At 40.8% G+C, this 12,660-nt stretch overlaps 3 protein-coding genes across 5 annotated transcripts; 1 reads left to right on the top strand and 2 right to left on the bottom strand.

Moving 5' to 3' along the window:
- Positions 1–4,048, bottom strand: LOC145902528 (uncharacterized). 2 transcript variants are annotated; one of them, XM_082990537.1, is made up of 14 exons: positions 3,703–4,048; positions 3,429–3,624; positions 3,124–3,211; positions 2,926–3,047; positions 2,741–2,863; positions 2,526–2,675; positions 2,357–2,454; positions 2,081–2,208; positions 1,773–1,868; positions 1,570–1,604; positions 1,433–1,500; positions 1,224–1,336; positions 1,042–1,110; positions 1–770 (listed from the first exon to the last, which is right to left on the bottom strand). In XM_082990537.1, the coding sequence occupies exons 2-14, from the start codon at positions 3,458–3,460 to the stop codon at positions 663–665; spliced, it is 1,230 nt and encodes a 409-aa protein (XP_082846663.1). In that variant the 5' UTR covers positions 3,461–3,624; positions 3,703–4,048; the 3' UTR covers positions 1–662. The 2 variants fall into 2 exon arrangements, with proteins under 2 accessions (XP_082846663.1, XP_082846665.1); XM_082990539.1 differs by lacking the exons at positions 3,429–3,624; positions 3,703–4,048 and adding an exon at positions 3,273–3,329.
- A 2,508-nt stretch (positions 4,049–6,556) lies between these two features.
- LOC145903563 (phosphoinositide-3-kinase-interacting protein 1-like) lies at positions 6,557–8,246 on the top strand. 2 transcript variants are annotated; one of them, XM_082991654.1, is made up of 6 exons: positions 6,557–6,835; positions 7,126–7,284; positions 7,380–7,457; positions 7,650–7,784; positions 7,849–7,912; positions 7,971–8,246. In XM_082991654.1, exons 1-6 carry the CDS (start codon positions 6,694–6,696, stop codon positions 8,080–8,082), a joined length of 690 nt encoding a protein of 229 aa, XP_082847780.1. In that variant the 5' UTR covers positions 6,557–6,693; the 3' UTR covers positions 8,083–8,246. The 2 variants fall into 2 exon arrangements, with proteins under 2 accessions (XP_082847780.1, XP_082847781.1); XM_082991655.1 differs by having other exon boundaries at positions 7,650–7,794.
- Positions 8,247–8,517: 271 nt separating this feature from the next.
- On the bottom strand, positions 8,518–10,942 carry LOC145902355 (carboxypeptidase B-like). The gene is made up of 11 exons (XM_082990290.1): positions 10,864–10,942; positions 10,718–10,796; positions 10,414–10,484; positions 9,906–10,062; positions 9,577–9,777; positions 9,404–9,514; positions 9,125–9,325; positions 8,971–9,057; positions 8,829–8,913; positions 8,655–8,767; positions 8,518–8,586 (listed from the first exon to the last, which is right to left on the bottom strand). The coding sequence occupies exons 1-11, from the start codon at positions 10,920–10,922 to the stop codon at positions 8,518–8,520; spliced, it is 1,233 nt and encodes a 410-aa protein (XP_082846416.1). The 5' UTR covers positions 10,923–10,942.
- Positions 10,943–12,660: the final 1,718 nt, after the last annotated feature.

Here is a 12,660-nt window from a genome sequence, read left to right as displayed (position 1 = left end):
CTGCGTGGACGATTGTTGTATTTGAAATGTCAAATATATGAAAACCAGAGTTGATGAAGCCATGCGAATGTCGCGGCCTGAGAAAGCAAGCGCACTAGCCATTGAACTCTGTGAAAACTGTGAGAAAAGGAAATGCCATACGAGGGTCTTTACCACATTTACAGCGCTAATAGGAAACAAGGCACCGATTCTATAAATACACAAGACAAAGCCTTTGTCGCATTTCATAATTAACGAGAACAAAAATAGACACTGGAAACACTTTGTATATTGTGCGAAGTTGCGAATATATTATGGGTAACAGTAACACGCACACGCGCGGAACGGCAAGACAACTTCATTCTATTAACAGTGGTATGCGCGACAAGCCCAAAACAGGGTTATTTACAGGGAACACTCAATCACACTCGTCCGCAATGGGTTTCCAAATTTCGAGGAATCGACATCACGCAGTAATGAGAAACGCACAGAATGGACGCAATCAATGTGCACATGGGGATTCAGCCACTCGAAAAATTGCATGGCGGATGCGAAAACTATTGACAGGCCGAATACTCGACATGTGTCAAGTGGAGTTGAGTTGTGACGTCAAAGCAGTGTTAACCTCTTTGATCCATCACCTATGGACGCATGCTTAGAAAAAAATCAGGAACCGAAAGAGCTCACGATTTGATCACAGTGTGATGCTTGGTGACGTTTTCGCTTCTCATCACTTTGTTCTGTGCTTTGTTGCGCCCGCTGCTTACCGAGTTCGCCACCTCGTGGTAACACTAGAAAATTTAAATATTTTCAATACTGACGTCGCTCAAAATGCGCAAAATGCGAAGTCAAAAAGGTCCGGTTTTGTTAAAACCGATGCACACCGGCACCTAGAAGAGCCTCGGAAAGTAAATCAAGTTGTATATACACACAATGGTTCTTGGAATATTATCGAATGATGTATGCATCTCAAGTAGATCGTAAGATATTGAAACAAATATAGCCTACATACGATTATTTATAACTACAAATTAATAGTGTATATTACAGTTTTTCACACACCTTTAAACAAAACGGAAGGGCATTCAGTTCATATATATTTTCGTTTCCATCCGGTGCTCTTCGACATTTCTGTGGCAAAAACAAAACCACCTTGAGAATTATCACTCTCAGGGTCACGCAAAAAAGGAAGTACCAAGAGGTTTGTAGGTAGTATGCTACAAGTCCACACCAGGTCTACTTACCTGACAAACAAAACAGTCTGGATGCCAATAGTTGGACATCGCTTCGATGTAAGATCCAGTAATTATTGTGTCACATCCGTGGCAGGTACGCGCGTGCAACGTGAAAAAATCGTCTGAATAAATCAAATATACTGTGAAAACATTTTCATTTTAACAGCGGCATAATTTGTTTGAAATTTTTTTTTTTTTTTATTATGAATTAGGCTTACCTAAGCAATAGGGCATGCCGTCTTTGACGATGTATGAGTCCATCAACGGCGTGTTACAGTGGCAGCACCTTTCAAAATAAACTTCAATCAGGTGTTTTTACTCGATAAATAATAATTGATGGATAATTTAAGCTTACCTGAAATGCTTCAGATGCCAATGCCTCCCGAGGGCCTAAAAGGATTAGACAACGAGATTTTTCAAACGAATAACCCAACAAAACTTTCCTTAGCACACAAGCAAACACGCTGTTTTCAAGATTTGTTTTGTAAACTGCGTTAAGACAGTCGCAGCAAGGTTTAATTGAATGCCCAGTTATAGTTAGGGATGGTGATGGTGTACCTTTATATATCCCTGGTCCGGCCTTATGCGTTCACCACAGTTACTGCAAGATGTTCCGAACCACTTCGACCTTTCAGACAATGCAACAGGGAGCAGCTGAAACCCAAAAATCTTCATTGAATGAACTTTATAGTCCACTGTTAACCAAAATAGAACATCGCGCACGAAGCAATGAATAGTTCTTTCAATGGAAGACGCTCTCATAGGGTTTGGATTGGGAAAAGTCGATTGACAACCATTGGTATCGGATGTCACTATTGAGGGGCGGGCGTAGAATGACGCGTTCCACACTAAAATTGCCCATGTACCTCTATCAGTCGAATTCTTTTCTCACTTCCGTCCACTTTGTGTCGTCCTGTATCGTTGTGAATGCACGGCGTGAGTTGGGACCGTTGCAAATCCGTCCATGCGCTTGAATTGGCTAAAATCTGGCCACCTATATATGCGCCAAGCAAATTCATATATGGGTAACTCACTTCGAACGCAGTTTTAAGGAAGCTAATACAATATGCAATTACGTTCGTCATAAAAAACAGTGTTTTATATGAGAATTATACAAACCTATACGATTTCGTACGATTTACCTTTTGCTGTGCGAGCAATCCCAACCGCCACATCTAGTTCCGATCCCCCATATTTTGTATTGCCGGTTGGGTATTCATATTCAGAGTAAACCTTTCCCCTGACAATTTGTTGATATTCAATTTTGCGTGAATTGTATGTATGCTAAGTTTCGAAAGGAGACGGTTGTACCTTGTTACGCCCATCTGGACCCTGGGACCGTTAAAAAGAACTGTGCTTCCCGCTAGTCCACGCGACTCGTCTTGCCTTGCGCAGCACGAACATGAAAGAACCTCCTTTGACCAAGAGGTTTGATTTAGCGCCGATTGAATGGTCAAGCAGCTGCGAAAAACAGTGAGACGTGTAAGGCATTTTGCGAAGAAGGCCGCTACAGTTGCGACCCATACCAGTTAAGGGCGTCCCATGGCTTCTGAAAGACTATGAGAAACTGGTCTTCATGGGACGAGATCTCAAATCCGCGAAAGTCTTTCACGCAACGACCGATGACGTCACAATATTGACGCAAGGTACTGTAATATATAAGATGTAAGTTAATGGTTGTTGTACCACATGCGAATTGTCCTGCTGGTACCTGGCAATAGTATCTGGCGAGCATTTGTGCCACAGTTCCTCCATTCCGTTCATGCGTAAAGACACAACTGTAACGACCCCGCTTGGCCCCCTGCCCTTTGACACCAATGGTGATGAGACGATCTGCATTTAAACACATTAACATTTACTGATTTTGTTGGTTGGTATTCGGAGTATTGATATTTGTGTTCCTACTCACTCTGGTTTCAGGGGGAAGGTTGCTTACTGGTGAGTTATTGTTTATCATCTGTGGCTTGGACGCCATTTCTCCATCCGCGTCTGATGAACTAAGCAAACACACAAAATAAATCCATATCGTTTGATGACTAAAGCTCACTGTCTCCGCACCTAGAACCGTATTACTGTTATCAAATATTGACAAACTTCCTCGCCTCGAAGACAAACAAACACATATGTCACCTGTGGTACATAGGGGAATCATTTTATTTTTACCTTTCACGTAAAAGAGATCTGTTTGCTTCCACGGACACTTAACGAACTCACCTCGTTTTCCCAGTCATTGCCCCAACCGCCATTCAGTTGTACAACTTTCCTTAGTGTTTCTTTTTACTGTAGGCTCATGACGATAAAACAATGCCTGCTCGCCTCTGCGCAATATTTCATGCCGTGATGTATTTGACAGAACGTCGTCCTTGAAATAAGCGGCCGTTGGCGAAGCCCCAATATCGAGTGTCCCTCGCTGAAATGACAAGAAATGAACATCTCCAATTAAGTAGCAAGTGGCAGGCATTTTAACAAAGGCTTCTTTTCAATTAACCTGGCCACGGGCGAATGGCAATGACAGACAATTTTCCAGACGAGCTCTTTGTCTTGTCCTGCCAGAAGCTTCGCCTCTCAATAGCCAGGGCAGGCGGGTAAACAATTTGATAAGATTAAGTGAGCAAGGCAACAAAGTGCTTTTATGGCGATATACTCTTACAGCTTGCGACGCCGAAGCCGCGTTTTCCAATGTATTCAGAGAAATCTTTACCAAGAACACAGTTTAACTTATCATGCTCCGCAAATTAGCTCATATACGGAATGCGCAGCTTCCTCAAATCCTGCTTTTGTCTAACTGACTACTTTGTGCGCTTTGATATCTCGCTTAACCGTACGACCAAATTTGAAGACGCATGTGTGACTCGCAAACAAAAATGGACTGAAGATTCCATCAATGAAGCTTGCCACAATGGGGAGCGCGTAGCTGTATTGTTTATTATGAAACACGCGTAAACCGAGTGAATGCGGACTAACCACGCTAGACTTCTCATGTAACCACATTTCGCTGGGTTGTTTCCTTTGTGCACGAACTGGTCGAACGTGATTATAGAACAACTCAGTAAACAAGTATGCACAAACAACACATGACTGAATTAACCAACAAACTTTCGCTGTCCAGTATCATATACCAAAGCGGACTGATGGTACCACCGTGAACTGGCAGTTGTCACGAACGTGCAAAAGGCCTAGCGTAAGTTGATGAATGTCTCCTCTATTTACTTAGCCCAAGGATCGTCCTCAGCTTTTGCTAACTCTGCTTATATGATTGGAGAGCAAACAGTGTATAATATCATAGTCACACAGAACCATTCGTGATATAAGTTTGAAAAAAAATCTGTCCTTCTGACACAATTAGACTTTAGTTCACCGACGTTGCCTACTGGCAGCAACATCAACACAATATTTGTAAAAAGAACACCAGTGTTACTTCGTGCTTTATTGTAGTAGAGCTGTGAATACCAAATATTTTCTTTGTATAACGTTGTAATCATCCTTGGTAGAACGCTTCAGATACGACAGTCCTAAAAATAAAGCAGTTTTACAGTTTGTAGTTATACAACTCTCCGAAAATACGAAAACCCATATTTACAAAAAATATTTCAATTTTGTTGACGAGAAGTTGGTCAAAATAACCAATAATTTTCTAAGCAAAAAGAAAATTGTTTTTTGCTTTCCTCGTTAAATCTCGAAGTGCTTGTTTAAACCAGTGCTGTTTGTTTACAATCGGTGTGAACTTTGCGAAGTATCTGAATTAGGAGGACTGATATTCAACAAACAATCGAAACTAAATCCGATAGTCAAATAACACTAATGAACACTTGCCTTGCAAACTGTCTGTTTGTTTTCGTCGCAAATAGTGACGTTGCAATTCACCTCGCCAATATTTGCGTACATTGCCATCATAAGATCAACTGTAAACTCAAAAATGATCAGGCGTGGCTCTCGCCTTTCGCAGGAACTTGCTGCCGTTTCGTTGTTACCGCATCTGCAAAAAAACTAAAATTAGCATAAAATGCAATGCTTACCTTTGTGAATTTGAAGCTGTCTCACCCGGCATTAAATATCACTGGATTGTTGCTCAGTGTAAGGTTATTGAGTTTGTATTGAAACGTCAACCAACAAAAGGCAGTCTGAGTCAATGATCAAAACCGATTTAATCTAGCCAAAAAATGCTAAACAACGTCATTGGAGAAGGATCTCACCTGTATGAATAATGTCACATGTGGCGGTTGAACTATATTTAGTCTACAATAATTTGCTTTCCCGATATACAGCGAATGATTCGTCCGCTGTTCTGTGCAATTGCAATCATTGCACCAAGATAAACTGACTTCAGGTATTCGCGTGACAGAAACGTTAACTTCCAAAGGTCTGCAAGATCAAATTGTTTAACACAAGCATTATAAGGGAAAAACATTTAGTTTATCCTTACTTTAATGTTAAAATGTATTGGGTTGACGACGTGACACCCTTCGTCTTATAAGAGCAACTTCTCACAAAGTGAAGAACGTGGATTATTTTTGGTTGAGTTTTGTTTAGTCCTCTTGCAACTGCCAAGTAGGTGGCGTTTGTGTAGCGATTGCCTTTCTACGTCAATGGAATTTACAACAGACACATATGACAAGATGCTTTGCAGGTTGCTCACCGATACATTTGCACATTGTCCGAACCGTTCATTGAGAGTCAGTTTAAATTCGTCTCCACTTGTCTGCATTTTACATTTCTCCTTCTCTGACCAAAGTGTGACGTCCAACAGCTTGTCCACTTGGAAATCCCTTGTCACGTTAGTTTTGTTCAGCCTGCGGATGTAGGAAGGCGAGGATGTTCTAAACTTTATTACTTCATGTATACCCTCTTATACCTGACTGTAGTGTTATTCGGATCACAATCAATGCCAAGTGTGCTGTAGACGTGCTAATAAATAAAAACAATTAGTGTATTATATTTTATAGCACATCGGCAATTTTTAACCTAACCTCGGTCGTCCCAACAGTGAGTCCAGTTTGCAGGGCTAAAATGCATAAATTCAGCCACATTTCCATCTTGAAACCAAACCAGTGCATAGCATTAAAGTAGTCACACAAATATACATTACTCAATGGAATGAATAATAGCATGCAACAAATGCGAATGTCGGTTCCGGTGCTGTTTTGTTTTTACGACCAGGCGGTGACGTTTCACAGACGCCGTCAGTGGTAATCTCTTTGCGAGAAATTTGCTCCTGGTGGCGCCCAAACCATTCCGCCCACAATCCTTGACGTCACGCGCGTGTGCCCCCAGGCAAAAATTGCTTCCTTCGAGTGTTTTCATCGCGCCCACTGCCTTCACATGAGTGATTGTGCTTTGCTTTGTAAGCCTACAGGAAGGAACAACTTCATCTATGCATTGTGTACCTGCAATTAGGTTATGTAAGCTCATCAACGTATACAAAGCACACAAATCATTTTTCTTGTAAGCAAGAGTGGTGAAACATTTCGAAAGCGCTATCATGCTGCAGCCCATTTCAGTCATGCTGTTCGTGGTTGGTCCACTAGCAGCACAAAAGTGTCAGAATAACGGAACGTGGGATGACCGCTACCGCTTGTGCCTTTGTACTTACATGTGGACCGGGGACGACTGTTCTAAATGGAGTGAGTATGCTAAGAAATGCTTAAGTTACGCCTTTTCCACAATTTGATTTCTAATATTATATGCGTAAAAGAGCCATAATAATCAATGAGAGCTGCAGACAGGTCTCATCAGTGCAGCTGTTGATGTGGTACTGTGCTAGCTGGTAGACTAGCAGGCACACAGATTTCCACTTTGTGGTACCTTTCGGTCAATCGTCGATATGTTGGGTACCAAACTAGGTACCAATCAACACAGACGAACCGTGTATACACCATGTCTGCAGCTCTCATTGATTTCTAATATGTTGCAGAACACCATATGTGCTACTTTGACGACGGATTTGAGTACAGAGGCTACTTAAGCCGTACTATTGCAGGTTTGCGGTGTGCCCCGTGGTCCACCGACTCGAACGTTGGATTTCCCCTTGGGGAGAACGGAATTGACCATCACAATCATTGCCGTAATCCAGGTTCGTGGGGTGATATGGTTGTACGTTTTTGTTGCAATTACATGGTTTTAGTGAGAATTATGATAGCGAAGTATGAATATTGCATTTGTGTTTAGGCCACGATCCAAAAGGCCTTTGGTGCTACGTAGACGGACCACAGTTTATTGACTATTGTAACGCGACAGTGTGCCCTGGTATGTATATCAAATAGCAACAAAATATTTCAAGCATGGAGTGAACTAAAAATACAAATAAGACACAATTACAAATAAATTTTGAATTTAACACTATCATATCAGGTTGTTGAGTAGCTTAGCTCATGTGCTCTTCTTGTACCCCTAAGGGCAAAGTATTGCATACTTGAAAAAATGTTTGTACGTTCACAGAAAGCTACAAATCGCGGTTAAATGTTACTGGAATAGGACGTGGCAAGACAGACAACGTTGAAACAGTCCGTTTTGTATTTGGGCCGCTAATATCAGCAATCTGCGGGGGAGTTGTGGTTATCTTTGTGGTAATCGGTAAGCGCAGGTGATTATGCTATGTTAGTTGTTAGTTTATTTATGTCACTGTTAATTCTATTAGGAGTGGCCGAGTACATTCGAAGAAGGAGGTTAAGGTCAACCACCACCACCAAGCATGTTAAGAGGTATGCAATATCTTTGTTAGTTTGTGCAGACACAAATTGAGAAATTGGACTATTTCAGTTCACCGGGTGTTGAAGATCCTCTTAAGTCGGGAACTATCGTGACAGTAAACATGGACACCGGGGAAACTCAGCACGTAAACAAAAGGACGGAAATCCCGCACAAGAGATAATTCGTTGCCAGAATATAAGGAGACGCTATAGTTACCAGCTTTCTTAGCGGACAGTCCCGAAAGAAGGAAATTAGTCACGTTTACTCCTTTTTGGAACATTAAGTAAGTGCATGTGTGCAAACATGTCTCCACTGCGGTCATTTTGATATCCAATAAACACGTTTCAAGACAAAAAATGTTTAACTTTGGTTTAAAAAGTAGACATAAAACAACACGTTTGGTATCCGTGCTGGCTGCTACCTATATGGCTCATAATATCAATCTAGATAGGGCAATATCTCTTACAAACAGAATGTGATAGCAATAGGAGCAGATTGCCCTACGATCTTATAATACACTTCCCCACGCAAATCATGATGTCTTGTTTACCATTGCATTACAAACACACGCTTTTGTTTCATCTATTTATTGTGATGAAAAGCATCCCTGTTGCAATCAATTGTTAATGACATGATTAGCAATGGTGTCGAGTGCCGGGTAGATCTCAGTGCAACTATCCGCGATCTGAAACAAAACGAATGTAAGCCAGTGGGAAATGTCGCTAATGTAATTAGATTTGAACAGCGGCATACCTGATTCTCTGGCAATATAAAGCCATATCGTCCAGTGTCTCTCAACTCAATAGTGTAAGAAATGCCTGAACCATTGTCGATGGCAAAGTCGTCAGATCCGCCTGCAGCCAAGTCTGTAGAAAAAGAGTTAAATACAAGAGAAGTGTCGCTGGACAACTTAAAATTTCCACTTACACATGGCATCGTAACCGGGTCCGTATGTAAATCTCTTTCCATGTACGGAAGTAATAGCATTTGTCGATGCAAGTGCCAATGCGTCCTAAACGTAAAAGCAATTACCACGATTGTGAAAAACATCAAGTAATCGATGAACTACCAATTCTTCCGCATTCGTGGCTTGCTTGATAGCGTATGAATATGGATAGATGTAAACCTGTCCGTAGCTGTGGAACGTCACATAGGCCTGAAATGATGTACAGATACGATTACTAAAAACATGAAAATACGCAATATTAAAGATATTTCTTTACCTTAATGTTATTGTTTTCTTTAATGAAGTTTTGCAGTCCTACAGTCAAAGGTTCGGATGCTACACTTGGGCCATAGTAGGTTTCAGAGCAAGGGCTTGCTGATGCTCCCGGTCCAGCCCAATTGGCATCAAAGTTTCTGTTAGGATCAACTCCAGTGCAAGCAGTCCCGTAGTTGGATCTCGTCTTTCTCCACATACGATCCTATAAAATGAACCCATTAGAAATTATAACACGTAACAGGTGTTGGGGAATGAAGAAATATAATTAGGTTTATCTTACGTCGGTCCACGAATAGGCATATCCATCCATGTTAAGAGTTGGAAAGACAACAAATGTAAGTTGGTTTAAAATGTTGGTCACTCCACTGTCTGTTCCATAATTGCTGAGCATCTTCAAGAAACAAAATTTGTTGAATTCAAGCTAATTTTAAGATACAAGTTTGCAAGGCTTACGCGGTTCACAAAACATTGGCAGACTGCTGGTGATATCCATTCCCTCGCGTGGATACCACAATCAATCACAAAAATCGGGTTGTTTGCATTTGTGCTCAAAGTAAGTTGGGGAATTTCAAGGCCTTTAAAAGTGTGGGTCAAAATGTTGTGTTTGGCAAGTTGCGAATATTGGGCTGCGATGTCTTTCGACCATTGGTTGATCTGTGGTTGCAAATGACACGAGTTAGAGTCTGACTTTTAAACACAAAGTCTAGTATTTTTTGTATTTATGACGATACCAAGTCAAATTACAATAAGCTTTAATACTGGAAGTACTACATAGTTCAAACCTCTTCAGCGCTGTGATATACGTCGTAGTCGTATCCACCAAGCCGAGGTTTCTTGACATCAAATTGCTCATCGATCAACCTTTGCAGGTTTGAAATCTTAACAACATATTCCATCTTGGCGTTGTCGAGCTTGTGTTTTACCACGCGCAAATACGACCTGAGAAAAGCAAAAGTTTAGGAATTATTTCGCTACCCAGAAATGTGCATCGTGTAACCCAGAATATACAATAGTAACGTTGCAAATAACTTTGATGGGTTTCTAACATATACATTTACAACTAACTTAAACTAAAATCATCTCAAAGCAAATAACTCCAGTTATTCGCCGCTACGAACAAGACACTATATCGTAATAATATCTGTAGCGAAACAATACACAAGTTGGAACAAATATCGCGTCAAGTGAGCCTTTGTCTCCCGAACGGACGTTTGGTATGCTACGGTTTTAATCTAGTTATAGCTACGGTACTAAGCTATAGTCAGTACTTTGAGTAATAGTTTTACTTACGCCGGGAAACGGATGTCGGCGCTTTTGCCAACGAGAATAAGATCTGGTGAATCAGGAGACCAAAAATCTGCCTAAAACCAGAAAGTTTGAAAAGTTCGTGTCGACATCAAGACCATTTTGTGCCTATGGTTGTTGTAGAGTTTTTTATTCTACATGCATACAAATTTTGGGTGCTGATCCGCACTGACCAATACATGCCTCTAACTATTCCTTGCCTAAGATGCCTAAATTTTTGTAACATTACCTCACTTGTAATTTATAATGTTGTAATGCATTTTGTACTCTTATATGAGCTACTGCTTACCAGACCATCAAAAGAACCAAAATCCTTGATAAGCCTGAGGTGGGAAGGAGTCTTTGGAAAAAGGGTCAGAACCTGATCCCTGCAAAAAGTATTGGATAATAACAAGTCTTTATAGTAAAAATCCTTTAAATCAAATGCACGCTTACCCGTCGAATCGCTTGGCGCATGCAAACGCAACGCAAGCTAGTACTATGAAGAACTTCATATCGGTGCTGTCTGTGTCAAGTGATGTACAGAATGCACTATATTTTAATCAATTTCATCGTTAAATACTTTTTCGCTGCCACGGCTGTCGCAGGAGGTAAACGAGCGCTATGCCATTTAAAAAGCAAACAAAGTTATCTACGTCTTGTTTAAGGTGAATAGGCGTCACATTGAAACGTCTCTGTGGAAAAAAACACGCAAGTTTAAAGTAAAGGCAGCAGCTTGAACTTTTTCCACGGTGCGATGACGTGGGCTGTTGCAGAAAGGAATAACTAACTCACGGTGCAGCATAATCCCAACTTATTATTCTTCCTCACTGTATATATCATTGTATTTTCTTGCGTCCCATGCAAAGCAATGTGATTAAAGTGGCCCAATATTGAAATGCGTAACTAATCAAATCACTTTTTTTAAAACGTAAGTACTTACGGACATGAACAACAAACGTGATACATAAAAACAACAGTAATACTTACTATAGGCCGACGCAAGATCGAAACAAAACAAAGAGTTTCAAATAGGCAAAAATGCTGATCAATAAAAGTAAAATTTAAAGAATTTAAATTGAAAAAAGGAAAAAAATTATTACTAACGAAATGTAAGATTGTGTAAGCTGCAGACAGATGGCCACTGTTTCGACCTAAAAGGTCTCATCAGTGCAGCTTCGCCGTTTGGTCTGCAAAGTCGTCTGAAAGTCACACCAGCTGCACTGATGAGAGCTTTTAGGTCGAAACAGTGGTCATCTGTATATGCAGCTTACACAGTTCATATGATTGGCTCCACTTTGCTTATCTTATGAAATTTAAGATGTAAATCAGAATATAGTTTCATTTCTTTAATCAGTGAAATTTAAGTTGATGTCATTATCACGAAATCGCACACTATCTACTACAGAGTTTAAATGAACCAATGGTAATCACTAGATGTATGTCAGTCGAGTTCCACATTGACACGACGACAGCCCTGATTTTTTTTTATATTCACCACCCACAGTATCTAGTTCGTGTGGGGCCACAGACGCTGCGCTAACAGTAACGGGAGTCACACACGTTCTGAATTAGGACAGTAAAACACGTCTCTCCTCTTGACACTCATCGACAAACACATGTCGACAAAACGGTAGGCAAACAAACCTCCGCGTCATGTACATTGGAGCACATATTAGCATGATGAAAACCACTGAGCACTAAACACAGCTACCTGACGAATATAAAGTGACTGCTGGGGCGTTCGCTGCTAAAAGTTATAATTAGTTACCCGATTTTATTGCACGCCAGGACATCTCGCCAGTTCCAAATTGGCCCATAAACCCATGAAACACTTGTCCAACAGGCGCACGCTATAAAATAACGACTTGTTAAAAGTAGGACGAGAAACAACAAATCCCATCTTATCAGTATAGAGATGTCGCACTGTTATAATTACTAGGCTAAATAATACGGAAAAAGTCGATTCTGCTCTATTTTTGTTGAAAATATGATTAGAGGGCAGGTCTAGCAAAACCTCGACAAACGTGCAGCATACTAGTGCGTAACATTATGACGACGTAGTTACGACTTACCACAAAACAGATTGTCACTGACGCTGCCCGGGATGTTTTATTGCTGAATACTGCTCTTCTGGCAAACAATACCTTAGGACAGTGTTTCTCAAACTTTTTTTCTGCACCGCCCCCCAAAATAACTTAGTCATTTAACAACGCCCAACAGAACAGACAAAAAGCATAACGAATACATTTG

The sequence above is a fragment of the Ascidia mentula genome, chromosome 5, assembly GCF_947561715.1.
Source record: "Ascidia mentula chromosome 5, kaAscMent1.1, whole genome shotgun sequence".
In the NCBI taxonomy this organism is placed as follows: domain Eukaryota; kingdom Metazoa; phylum Chordata; class Ascidiacea; order Phlebobranchia; family Ascidiidae; genus Ascidia; species Ascidia mentula.
The sequence above is the reverse complement of the archived record's forward strand: the minus strand, read 5'-3'. Positions and strand labels throughout refer to the sequence as shown.